Raw genomic sequence first — 12,744 nt, 5'->3', positions numbered from 1 at the left:
CACTGTAGCCTAAGCAACTTGTTTATGCTGGTTAGGTGTAACCCCTTGCCAGTGCTATGCTGTCTCAGAATACTGATCCATGTTGAAACACAAGTTCTCCAGCAAGGAGAACTTGCTGGTCTTTAGGACTGAAGCGACTTGGCCTGCTGTTAGTGGCTGCTTTATGCTTGGGTAGTGGCAACACGTAGTCTCAAGCCCTACAAAACACATCATCCCAGCTACCTTCTCTGATTGGACATGAACCTAGTGTGTTATTTGAACTGTCTATGCAAGTACATCCACTTTAGAATTTCATAGGGTGGAGATGATCTGTCCTTTTGATGTATTCATGTTCCTTATCAAATATTAACATATTTGGTCTATCTCTGAGTGCAGACTCTGGCTCCAAAATGGAATTTATTAATGGACAATCTTGGGCTTTCCATGGTCCAAATTACTCAGGCAAACCCACTGCAACTGTTTTGAGTCTGTTGAAATCATCACCTGGGGCACTGAGTTACACCTCACTTGAAACCATCCAGGATGCACATAATTTTGCACATTAAGTGAACTTTCCAGGTCCCCAGTGAGTAAGCATTTTTCTGGATTGATGATGCATGATATCTATCAGTGTTTTAAGTCCCTGATGATACTGAACAAATCCATCAGCAGAAGACCATACTGAGGATTTTTTTTTTTGGTAATAAATCTTCAAACACGGAGATTTATGCTATCCAGCATGGGGGGACCTTAGGCAAGGTCTGAAGTTTGTTTGTTTTTTAAGATTTTATTTATTTATTTGACAGAGAGAGACACAGCAAGAGAGGGAACACAAGCAGGGGGAGTGGGAGAGAGAGCAGCAGGATTCCCGCTGAGCAGGGAGCCTGACGCGAGGCTCGATCCCAGAACCCTGGGATCATGACCTGAGCCGAAGGCAGCTGCTTAATGACTGAGCCACTCAGGCGCCCCAAGAGGTCTGAAGTTTTTAAAGGGATTTCAATACTTCGCAAATTATCCACATCATTATATAATGCATAAAGTAAGTGAATAAATTTGACCAGGCTCTGAATTTTTTTTCAGGTTGACTTCCTAGCCCAGCAGCTAAACATGGATTACTACTATATTTACAACAGTGGTTTTTCAACCCTGGCTGCATTAGAACAATCTAGTAAGCTTAAAATTTTAAAACAGAAGCAAACACCAACAAAGAAACTATACTCAAGACCTACCCTAAACAAATTAAATCAGAATTTCCAGGAATGAGATTCAGCCATTGGCGGTTTTATTTGCTTTGTTTTTTAACCGTCCAAGTGATTCTAATATATAGCTAGGGTTGAGAATCAGGAATCTAGAGCAGTGGTTTTCAAACTTTAGGCTACATCAGCATCACCTGAAGGTGATCAAAATGGATTGCTGGGTCTTGCCTATATCTACAGTTCCTGATTAGGTCTGGGGGGAAGCCTAAGAATTAGTAGGTTTCCAGGTGATACTATGCTGCTGGTTCAAGGACCACACTTTGAAAACCACTGATCTAGAGCATGTTTTTCAAATTTTAATGTTTACAAATTCTCCGAGACTATTAAAATACAGTCTAATTCACTAGGTCTGGGGTGGAGTTTGAGATATGCATTTTTTTTAAAGATTTATTTATTTGGGGGGCGCCTGGGTGGCTCAGTCAGTTAAGCGTCTGCCTTGGGCTCAGGTCATGATCCCAGGGTCCTGGGATTGAGCCCTGCATCCAGCTCCGTGCTCAGCAAAGAGCCTGCTTCTCCCTCTCCCTCTGCCTGCCTGTCTGCCTACTTGTGATCTCTCTCTCTGTCAAATAAATAAATAAAATCTTAAAAAAAAGATTTATTTGAGAGGGAGAGAGCGCGTGCATGCATGCGTCCAACTGTACGTGCGGGGGAGGCCAGAGGGAGAGAGAGGGAGAGAAGCAGACTTCCCGCTGAGCGCAGAACCCCAACACAGGGCTCAATCCCATGACCCCGAGATCATGACCTTAGCTGAAATCAAGAGTTGGACGCTTAACCGACTGAGCCACCCAGGCACCTTGAGATCTGCATTTCTAATCAGCTCCCAGGTAATGCTGAAGCTCCTATGAGGCCCACACCTTTGAGTAGCAAGGAGCTAGAACTGACAGTCATGTGCCATCTATCACACAAACTAAAAGCTGCTGGAAAAATCCTGAAGAAGGCCAGTTTTGTATACTAATAAAGAAGTGACTCATTTTGACCTCCTGCTCATCCCTGTTCCAGCAATCACCTGGACATAGTCTCCTGGAAAGTCTTGTGATTATAATGTAATTATTGTAAAACAACTAGCATCTCCACTAAGGTGAAGCATTCCTCACTTTACTTGATATAGCTGATCACTTCCTTCTCTTAAAATACTCTCTTCATTTGACTTCCATGACCCCACGCTCTTTGGTTTTCCTCCTGCCTCTCTGGTCACATTTTTTTTTTTTAATCAGTTCTTTTTCAAGTTATACATTTAAATGTTGGAGTGCCACAGGAATCCATTTTTTTAGATCTTTTCTCCATCTATACTTAATCCCTCAGTGATCTCATTCAGGTTCATGGCTTTATTAAACATTACCTATATACTAATAACACCTAAATTTATAGCAGCCTAGACTGCTCCCCTGAATTATAGACACATATGTTCAACTGCCTAATTTACAACTCCATTTGATTGTCTATTAGTATCTCATATGTAACACTTATAAAACAGAGCTCATGATCTTTCTTTTCTCCCAAAACAGAAAATTTGCCCTTCCCACAGTCTCTCCCAATTCAGTAATTAGAAATTTCATTCTTTCAGTTGTTTCAGCCAAAAACATGATTATCATTGACATTTGTTCTGCTGTCACAAGTTGTATCTGATCCATCAGCAAATCATATTGCCTCTATCTTTGAAATATATCTGACCCTTTCTCACTACTTGCACTGTTACCACTCTGGCCCAAGCCACCCATATCTCTTGACTAGATTATTGCAACAGTCTCCTAAATGGTCTTTCTTCTTCCATCCTGCCCCTCTCCCTCAGTCTGTTCTGAACCTCGGAGCCAGAGTGACCTTGTTAAACCATTAAGGCAAATATGTCACTAACTTGATTCAAGTGTTCCAGTAACTTCTGGTCTCAAATGGGAAGGCTAAAATAAAACCCTCTCAGCCCAGGAAGTCCTATGCAATCTGCCCCACCACCATCACTTCAGCAGACTCATTTCTTACTAAGATCAACCAAATTTACTACACTCCAGCCACACTAGCTTTCTTACTTTGCCTCACACACGAGGCATTCCACTTCAGGGCTTTTGCACATGATAGTTCCTTTGCTTGAAATGTCCTTCCTTTAAAATACCCACACAGCAGCACATGCCTTTATCTCCAAGTCTCTACTCAAGTGTTATACTTTACAGTGAGGCCTTCTTGACTACCCTATCTAAACTCTTCCCAGTAGTCTCTAGTCCCTACCTCACTTTCCGGTTTTTGTTTGTTTTTTTTAGCCCTTGTATACAATATACACAGTTGGCCCTTGAACACGGATCCACTTATATGCAGATTCTTTTTTCAATCAATATACTACAGGGCTGTATTTTCTCTTCCTTAGGATTTTTAAATATATTTTTTAAAGATTTTATTTATCTGAGAGAAAGAGACAGACAGATGTGGGGACCAATCCCAGGATTCTGAGATCATGACCCGAGCCAAAGGCAGACACAACCAACTGAGCCATCCAGGCTCCCCTTCCTTAGGATTTTCTTAAAAACCTTTTCTCTTAGCTTACTTTATTGTAAGAATATAGTATAAAATACATACGACATACAAAATATGTATTAAGCAACTGTTTATGGTATTGCTAAGGCTTCTGGTCAATAGTAGGCTATTGGTAGTTAATTTTTGAGGGAGTTAAGTTACATGCAGGTTTTCAACTGCATGGGGGGAGTCAGTGCCCCAACCCCTGCATTGTTCAAAAGTCCATCCCGACCTTTGAACAATGAGTCACTTCTTTATATATATAAACACCATATAATATATATATTATATACTACACAAACTATATATGTATATAACATATATGTATATAGTATATATATAGTATATATATTATATAAAAATATATATATACACCAGATAATATATTTCTTGTTTATTCTGTATCTTCCCCCAGTAGATATAAACTCCATGAGGGTAGAGAATTTCATCTCTTTGGTTCACTGCTGTAACTCTAATGCTAAGAATAGCCCCTGGCAAATAATAGGTACTCAATAAATATTTGCTGACAGAATAAGAAATACACATTTCCATGCTAAGATGTGTCCCAAATGCCACTGAAGAAAGTGTTTTAAGAAGGTGAGAGTGACCAACTGTGGCAAATGATGATGATAAATCAAAAAAGATGAGAACAAAGAGTTGATCAATGGATATGGCAACGTGGAGATCATTGGTGACCTTGACAAGGGCTGCTATGGTGAAACAGAAAGACTGAAGGGACAGAAACAGAAAGGACTAAATGGGAGAAAAAGAACTGAAGGGGCACCTGGGTGGCCCAGTCAGTTGAGCTTCTGATTCTTGGTTTCAGCTTGGGTCGTGATCTTAGAAACGTGAGACTGAACCCTGAATTGAGCTCTGCACTCAGCGCGGAGTCTGCTTGAGATTCTCTCTCCCTCTCCCTCCATCCCTCCCACTCTCTCTCTCTAAAATGGATAAATCCTTAAAAAAAAAAAAAACTGAAGAGAGTGAGTATAAATAACTCTTCCAAATATTCTCTCTTAACATGAGACCACTGCATATGATGCTATACCTTCCCAGGATGCTATACTTTCGCTCATTTCTTTTGATGACATTTCCTCCTGTTTTCCTTAAAGACAGTTAAAGTACTATATTCACTAAGAAACATCATTTTGAACTGTTACGTCCCCATGTACATACCAGATTACAGGTATACCAGTGCTATCCCTAGTACACATAGTATCCTAAGTAATTCTTTACTGGACTGATTGTGTCTTTAAACTCAGAATATCTTCAGGCAGGATCCTTACACAAAGTTATGCTCAATAAATACAGGTATCTCCCATTTTTTTGAAAGTTCACGATACGCCACCTGCTTCACAAAAGGCCTACATTAGAACCTGTTTTCACTAACTGAAAGGAATCAGAGAAGGAATTTAGCCTTTACAAAAAAAGGTGAAAAGCAAAAATAGCGTTTGTTTTACTACTGCAAGCTGTTACAGAGGATATACCCCAAGCAGGGAGAGTGGCCCCACCAAAACTCCTTGCTTGGATCTACATTCAGCGTCCCAGCATCAAGCCATCATAGCTTTGAACTGTGTCTGTGAGCATGTGTGCTTTATATCTCAATTTAGTTTGTGCATCCATTAGCAAGATGTGTTCTAAGGTATCAGAAAAGCTAAGAGAAGTTATTTTGGGGGTCTAGGAATGCACAAAAATTTTTCCATATAAATTAATGGTAATTGCTTCTTTGCTTTATACCACTGTGGCTTAAAAAAGTTTCATGGGAACATGCTACTTTCAGATAGTGAGGAAACCTGTATTTCTTTGAGGTGTGAAAAGGCCTTGAACAGTAAGTTCTTAATGGTTCTAAGAATTTATTATTCTATGTTTTCCTTCATTTATATCCAAAATATGTTTTCTTAGTTCCCTGCATATTCAATTAGACCTTATAAAACAATAGTAATTATAATGCAAATCTAAAAATTTGACTTTTCCCTTAATAAAGATACATTTTACATTTATGACAACTTGAATTATTCCAGATAATTCCTTCCTTTCCCTGAAAACATCTTTTAATTTTATCCCTTAAACTATGCAGTATTTATAAAACAAATAACAATAAATATTTTGATATCCAAACACATAAGAATACAATACAATAAGAATATAGAATACAATCATTATATAGTTTGTGAAAGTTAAGCTCACCAAATTCTAGTAACTTAAACATAGGGACATTTTACTAAATCTGTATATATTCTAATATATTTGGAAGTACTGCTTCTAGATATTACACAGTGCTTAAGAAAATTATGGTATTAGGTTTCAAGGGAGGGTTTATATCCATTTCTCAAACTGCTTATGTTAAAAATTCTAAGCATGCATGTTTTGGGATACAGACTGGCAGTGAGCTTCCCAAACAATCATCTGGGACACTTCAAAAAAAAAAAAAAAAAGATTTCTGGACTCCAGCCCTAGAGGAATCTTAGTTCACCTGAGGAAAAGTCTAGAAAATTGGCAAAAAACACTTTAAATGATTCTGATGATCAGCCAGGTATAGGAAATATTGCCCATATATCTGAAAACATAAGTAGACAACAAGTAGATTTGTAGTAATTCCTTCCAGACCTTAAAAAGTTGCACCTTGAACCCATATAAACACAAAAAAATATTAATCCACCATAAATCAGCAGACATCCTGAATTGCTTTTCCAACTACAATTTGACTTGTATTATTCAATTCCTATACCATAAATAGAGCTGTTAAAAACCACTTTTACTAGATTACAGTGAAGCTTGATCAGTTTTTTGTTTTCTTCTTTCCTTTCTTTTCTTTTTCCCCACCGAATCCATCAGAGTCCACTGCTTGGCCACCGCTGGGGAGGGAAAGCCATGAGGTCAGGCTTCTCCTCACTGACCAGGTTCTTACGGGTCAGTTGATTAGCTTTCTTTCTCAAGAACACCACCTACCACAATTGAAGAAAAGAGCTACTATACTTTTCACTTTGTCTAAAGAAAAAAAAAGTCCCATCCAAAAGGAATGAATAATTATCATCATTCTAACCTGCAACCATATAATATGGTATGCTCCCCAAAGTATCTCAGATGCATTATGTAATTTAGGCTCAACACTAATTTGTGAGATACTTTCACTATGTTTAGGAAAAAAGGGGGGGGGGGCCTGGGTGGCTCAGTTGGTTAGCATAAGTGTCTGACTCTTGATCTCAGCTCAGGTCTTGATCTCAGGGTCCAGGGATGGAGCCCCGCCTCGGGTTCCCTGTTTAGCAGGGAGTCTGCCTGTCCCTCTCTCTCTGCCCTCCCCCTACTCACTCATGCGAGTGCTCTCTCTCTCAAAACAAACAAACAAAACGCAAAAACACTTCAATTCTATACCTAGAAAATACAGAAACAATGGGCACAGGCAGTTCAATATGGAGGTTCACTTGCATAAGAAAACCAGAATCAAGTACCAAAATGCACCAAGCTAACAAAAGTCCATCAGTGGTCTTCACTGGTGATAAATAATTTGAAAATGGCCAATAATATTCACCACTTCAAGAACGAACTTGACAAAAAAGTGTTGGGAAGTAACTAGAAAAATAAATTTTAGGGGTGCCTGGGTGGCTCAGTTGGTCAAGTGTCTGACTCTTGATCTCAGCTCAGGTCTTGATCTCAGGGTTTTGAGTTCAAGCCCAATGCTGGCCTCCATACCGGGCGTGGAGCTTACTTTAAAAAAATAAACAAAAAACAAAACCTGAAGTTATTGCATCCTTTGGGAAGACAACTGGGAAAAGTTTCAAAATATAGACCACGCTATAGATGTGCATCTTGTGCTAAAACTAGTAGCCTAGAATTTTACAATTTTATAATTTAAACCTGTAACAAACACTTAACAGCTGGAGAATTTTATCAGTAACTTGAAACACACACACAAAAAAAGAAAAATTGACCCCAAGATTCCTGTATTATTCCTGACAGTGAAATGAATTTCTACATGGTTCTGTAGTATTGAAATAAATATAACTAAAGGATAAATTACTAGAGAAGTATATACAGATACATGGCAAAAAGAAGACAACTACAAGCAACACAGATAAAATGGTAAGACAAGTCAGGTGGCACCACTATTGGCCATACGAGATGTAATAAGATAGGAGAACTGTAAGCAAATGACAGTCTTTACAATCAATATAGCACCTACATTTTCAAAACCTAAGGACAACAATCTGCTCATTCTGGAATAATCTTAGCTCCAGACTAAGTCATATTTGACCAATAAATTCTACATAAGTTTCAACCAAATATGGAACAAAACATGAAAAAACAGTATTGACTTTTTATTACTAAAGCTAACATTACAGCAACATTGTTTTCCAGCATATATCACATTTATGAGTATTACATTTTTTGTTGTGACATAATTGCAAAGTTACTAGAGTAGTTTCTATACTTACATTTCAAACACTACATTGAAAAAAACTGAAAGGTTTGAAAATTTGATTTCACAAACAAGAATGATCTGTGTCATTACTGTTTGAATTAAAATTTCCAGAGCTCTTTCACTGATTTTTAAGTTATAATCTCAGTACTGTATTCAATACATGCCACCAATTTCAAGACACTACATGATTCAGATTTCACTACCCCATTGCAATTTTTGGGGAAACCTTTTTGTTATAAATTATTTCAAGGATAAATCATTTGCATAAAATCATAAGCATGTATCCAATTACGGCAAAAATTAGAGTACTTTGTCATTTTGAGATATATGTAAGGGCTGTGCAACTCTATATACCAAAAAAAGACAAATGCATTACCGTCCTTACAGTTTACTAAAACACAATTATAAAAATTCAAGCAGTGTGACATATAGCTTTAATTTCTGCTGGAAGAATAAACAAAACATAATTTAACCCACCAAATAAATCATATCTAGTTTCAGAAAGCCTTAGTACTACACTGCTCTCAACTACCAAGGAGCAAAAACAATAGAAGTGCACTGTGAGAAGACTTTAAAATCCTTCACACGTACCCCACCTACTGAATTCAACCCAACAGACAGTATCTGGAAGAGGGCTTCAGTCAAGGCTGCTTCAACTAAGTAAAACTACCCTCCCCTATGGGGAGACCTAACTTCAGGAAAAGAAGAGAGAAACGGTAAACGACTGGGGTGAAAAAGACAAAGAACTGGGGTAAATTCTACTCCTGGGGTGAATAACAACCAACAAACAAAAACACCACTTCATTCCCTATTCCATAATTTCAATTTTTGCTCTCTCCTTATCTTTAGTCCATCTTGCTCTACCTTTAGGTCTCCTTTTCCCTTTTAAAGATCACAGTTGTACAGACACCACAAACTAGAACTTTGTTATTTACAGAATGTAAGTACCAGAGCATCTTGCCTACAAGATATCAAACAAAGATATTGGACTTGAAATGCCCAATTAAATCCTGTGAAACATAAACAAAGGAGTAAAACTGAGCAACCAAGTCAAATCATGGGATCTCTTTTAAAAACCCAGAAGCAGCACACAAACACAAAATTCTCAAAATGTTTTTAAATATATCCTCCTGTCAAGGACAAAAATGTTGTGCTTGAAGCATAATCAATGGCCTAGAATCATTTCTGCAGCTTTTAACTTTGTCAAAAAAGTTCCGCTGAGACACTGATTGGAGATTAAATTTCAAATATACCGCTCACTAAAATGTAAACAAGCACTCACAATTTTAACACCCAAAGAATACTTAAAATGGGGGAAAAGGTGATTTAAGTAAAAAGCACAAAACTGAACTTATTTAGGAGTCCTTTAGAGAAAACGAGGATTGGAAATCAACGGAATCATTTTCAGCTGCTGCTTCAAATTAACCCCTACCAAAGTGCCCTTAGGCGTGCAAATTTTTAATTTCCAATGAATCACCTGAAGGCTGCCAGGGTTTCTTTTCTATCTGCTGATAACAGTAGGCAGGGAAACCTGAACTCATTATTATGGCCACGAGGTGAATGCCCTCCAGGATGCCACCTGCGCGCGCATCCCAGGTCCTATGTTTTAGAGCGTACAGCTTGCGGTGCTTTTATCAGTTTCCTATTAGGTAAAGGATTTCCCCCTTGGCTCTTTAAGAACTCGTTTAATAAGAAATCTCTGGCGGGATTTAAAGGAATAAACTGCTTATCAAAATAACCTTTTTTGCAGTTTTCATAAATTTGAAGGAGGGAGGGCACAAAGCCATAAAACCGAACGCCCAGGTGTCACCGCACCGACCCGAGGGAAAGACTCCAGAACACGGAGATGGGGAAAGGCGTTTGTCGGGTGTCACCAGGTCCGGGACAAGACACTGGCGGGTTTCTGTCTGGGGCGATGCTCCCTGCAGGAGCCGGTCACGGCAGACGCCCAGAACGACGCGCAAGTGCCAACTCCGCGAGCCGTTCGCAGCGCTGACGGCCGCCCCCGCCCCCCGTACCTGATGATGTCGTCGCTGTGTCCCCGGTAGAACTTCTGCCGGTGCTCCCGCGGGCTGTACACCACGCCGACGCCCGCCACGAAGTACACGATCTCCTTGGCCGCCGTGTAGTAGAGGTTGTTGCGGCACTGGTGGCCCCGGTAGCCGTACACCCACTCGAGCCGCAGGTGGCAGTTCGGGGCGCTCCGGGCCGCCATGTCGGGGCGCCCACCCCGCCGCTCCGGCTCGGGCCCGCGGCGGCGGCAGGCGGCAGGCGGCCGCGGCCCGGCGAAGAAAGCCCTGCCGCTGGCGGCCGGGACTTCCCGCCTGCCGCGTCCTCTAAGCCGCGCCGGGCAGGTGCATGTCGCTTCTTCTGGCCGCCGCCGCCTTAGCCCACGGGCGGGAGGAGAACCCTCGCCTCGCGGAACATGCTGAGGGCCGCGGGCGCCGCCGGCCGTCAAGTGGGGTGCCGCGCGCCCTGCGCCCGCCTCGGCTCGTCTCCGCGGCCAGCAGCGCCCAGGCTGTGAGCCGAGCCGAGCGAGGTCCCGCCCCCCGCCTCCACTCTTCAGCCGCCGCCCGCGCAGCCGGCTCCCCGCGCGGGTCACCCGCGGCGTTCGCGCCCGGCCGCGACCTCGTCCCTCAGCCCGGCGGGCCCGCGCCGCGCGCCCCCGAGCCGAGAAAAGCGGCGGCGCGGCCTCGCGCGGCCCCGCCCCCAGCCGCCGTCGCCGCCGACACCGCCCGCGCCCGTTTCGCCCCGCCCTTGCCAGCGGGGGACCGTGAGGGCGGCTGGAGCAGCGGGCGACCACCGTCGGCCCGCAGCGATTGGGTCCCTACCTCCTCACCCTTACCTCGGCCGGGCCGGGTGTCGCCTGCCGGTCTCAGGCGCTGAGCCCCTCACTGAGCCCCTCAGACCCCTGGCGGACCCTCGGCGATCCCCCGCCTCCTGCTGCTGGGAAACGGGGAAGCGCCACTGTCTGGAAAGGCCCCTGCCGGACCAGGGCTACGTCTGTGCCTGGGAGAATTAACACCAGGATGCTAATCTCATTTTTTTCCTGGTACTTCCTGTGTGTGTGTTTTTCTTGCTGCTTCATACTGCTCACTATACCAGACGTTGGGGAGAAAACCCGACTTTCTAAGTGTAGGTTTTCTTCTTTGTGCAGGTGACCTTAAAGCAGACAGTAGGATGTAGATCATAAAATGACACTCTAGGTCCGGTTTCTTAATAAATAGCTATAGTACCTGAATTTATTTTTTTAAATTACTATTTCGAATACCAATAAACTGTTGATATTTGTTGCATTGTAGTAATGGTGAAGTAAGATGGCTTGAGTATTGTGATCCTGGAGAATGTTCCAGAAACAAAATTACTGGGAGCAATGAATTCCTCACTATGTCAGTTCAGCTCCTACTCCGTTTTCTAAGCCCCCTTTCTCACGGGATTATGCAAAGATTTACCAATACCTGTAAAAGTAATTAGAAATCTATATTTTAATTTTTATTTTTTTATGTAGGCTCCATGCCCAGCATGGAGTACAATGCGGGGCCTGAACTCAGGCCCCTAGGTCAGGATCTGAGCTGAGCTAAGAGACATTCAACGGACTGAGCCACCCGGGTGCCCCTGAAATCTATACTTTTAAAGGTTTTAAGTGCAGGATGATAGCCACAAGCAAATACTAACCCATAAAATACTGAGAACTCCATGTCTAAAAAATCGGTTTTGGTTTCCCTGGAAAATACCCAAACTTGGAAATCTGACAAAAACTAGAATAAACTTGTATCCTTTCAAGAAATGTGTCTGCACAAAAGTGTTGCTTTCTATAGGATACCCATACTTAGGAATGGATGTTACCCAGTCTCTATTTCCTCAAAGATGTAAATTACCAACTTGAGTCCAGAGGATAGCTTTCTACCTTTTGATTGTGACTTCTAGTCTACAGGAAGGGAAGGGTCATCTCAAAGCAAGGAATTTACATAAATGTCATGAAAAGTAAACTCCAAAGGTGCAAGCAGATTTGGTGAACTCCACCAGAAAGGCTGGAAGTAAAAATCAAATCCACTGTACTTCCCAGTATGTGATCATCTAAACAGGGTAGTGAGGAACTATGATGCAGGAAAAACTGCGTGTAAGGACTTCATATAGTTTCTAAGCTTTCAGATGTCCTCAAGCTTATTATTTTTGCTATTTCCAGAGTGATTAGCTGTAAAACTTTTGTAATGAAAAGGGCCCTTGTCCTAATTTCCAGGAGCAGCCAAGAATTAGAAGGGGGTGGTGAGCAAGACTGGGGGAAACGTGCCCCACTCGACAGCTTGTCTTTGACTAGGGATAACAACAATCTCAGGAGAAAAGAGGGGTTCAGATTGAGCACTTGCTGAAGAAAAAAGAGAACCCAGACCTGAGAAGTGGCTCTAAGCCATAAAAAGGTTCTCTGGACAAAGGCACATACAATTTCTCTTTGAGGCCTGTATTTGTTTTTTTGTCTTTTTCTTAAGAATATGTTTGCTAAATCACTCTAGTGAGTTCCCTGAAAACCCCTGGTGAGAAAAAGAAAAACTTATTATTTAAATTTAAGCCATGAACTTAGAAAAGATGAAA

The 12,744-nt window shown here is 41.7% G+C and overlaps 1 protein-coding gene across 3 annotated transcripts in view; it reads right to left on the bottom strand.

Annotated features, from left to right (window-relative positions):
• Positions 1-10,369, bottom strand: part of EML5 (EMAP like 5) — a 162,384-nt gene extending 152,015 nt beyond the window's left edge. For all 3 annotated transcript variants that reach the window (XM_021679813.1, XM_044918168.1, XM_044918167.1), the window contains exon 1: positions 10,173-10,369. In XM_021679813.1, the coding sequence (XP_021535488.1) occupies positions 10,173-10,369 (197 nt within the window). The remainder of the gene's footprint in view (positions 1-10,172) is intronic.
• Between the last annotated feature and the right edge of the window lie 2,375 nt (positions 10,370-12,744).

This window comes from Neomonachus schauinslandi, chromosome 9, assembly GCF_002201575.2.
Source record: "Neomonachus schauinslandi chromosome 9, ASM220157v2, whole genome shotgun sequence".
NCBI classification, from domain to species: Eukaryota; Metazoa; Chordata; class Mammalia; order Carnivora; family Phocidae; genus Neomonachus; species Neomonachus schauinslandi.
This window is presented reverse-complemented; position numbering and strand designations above follow the sequence as displayed.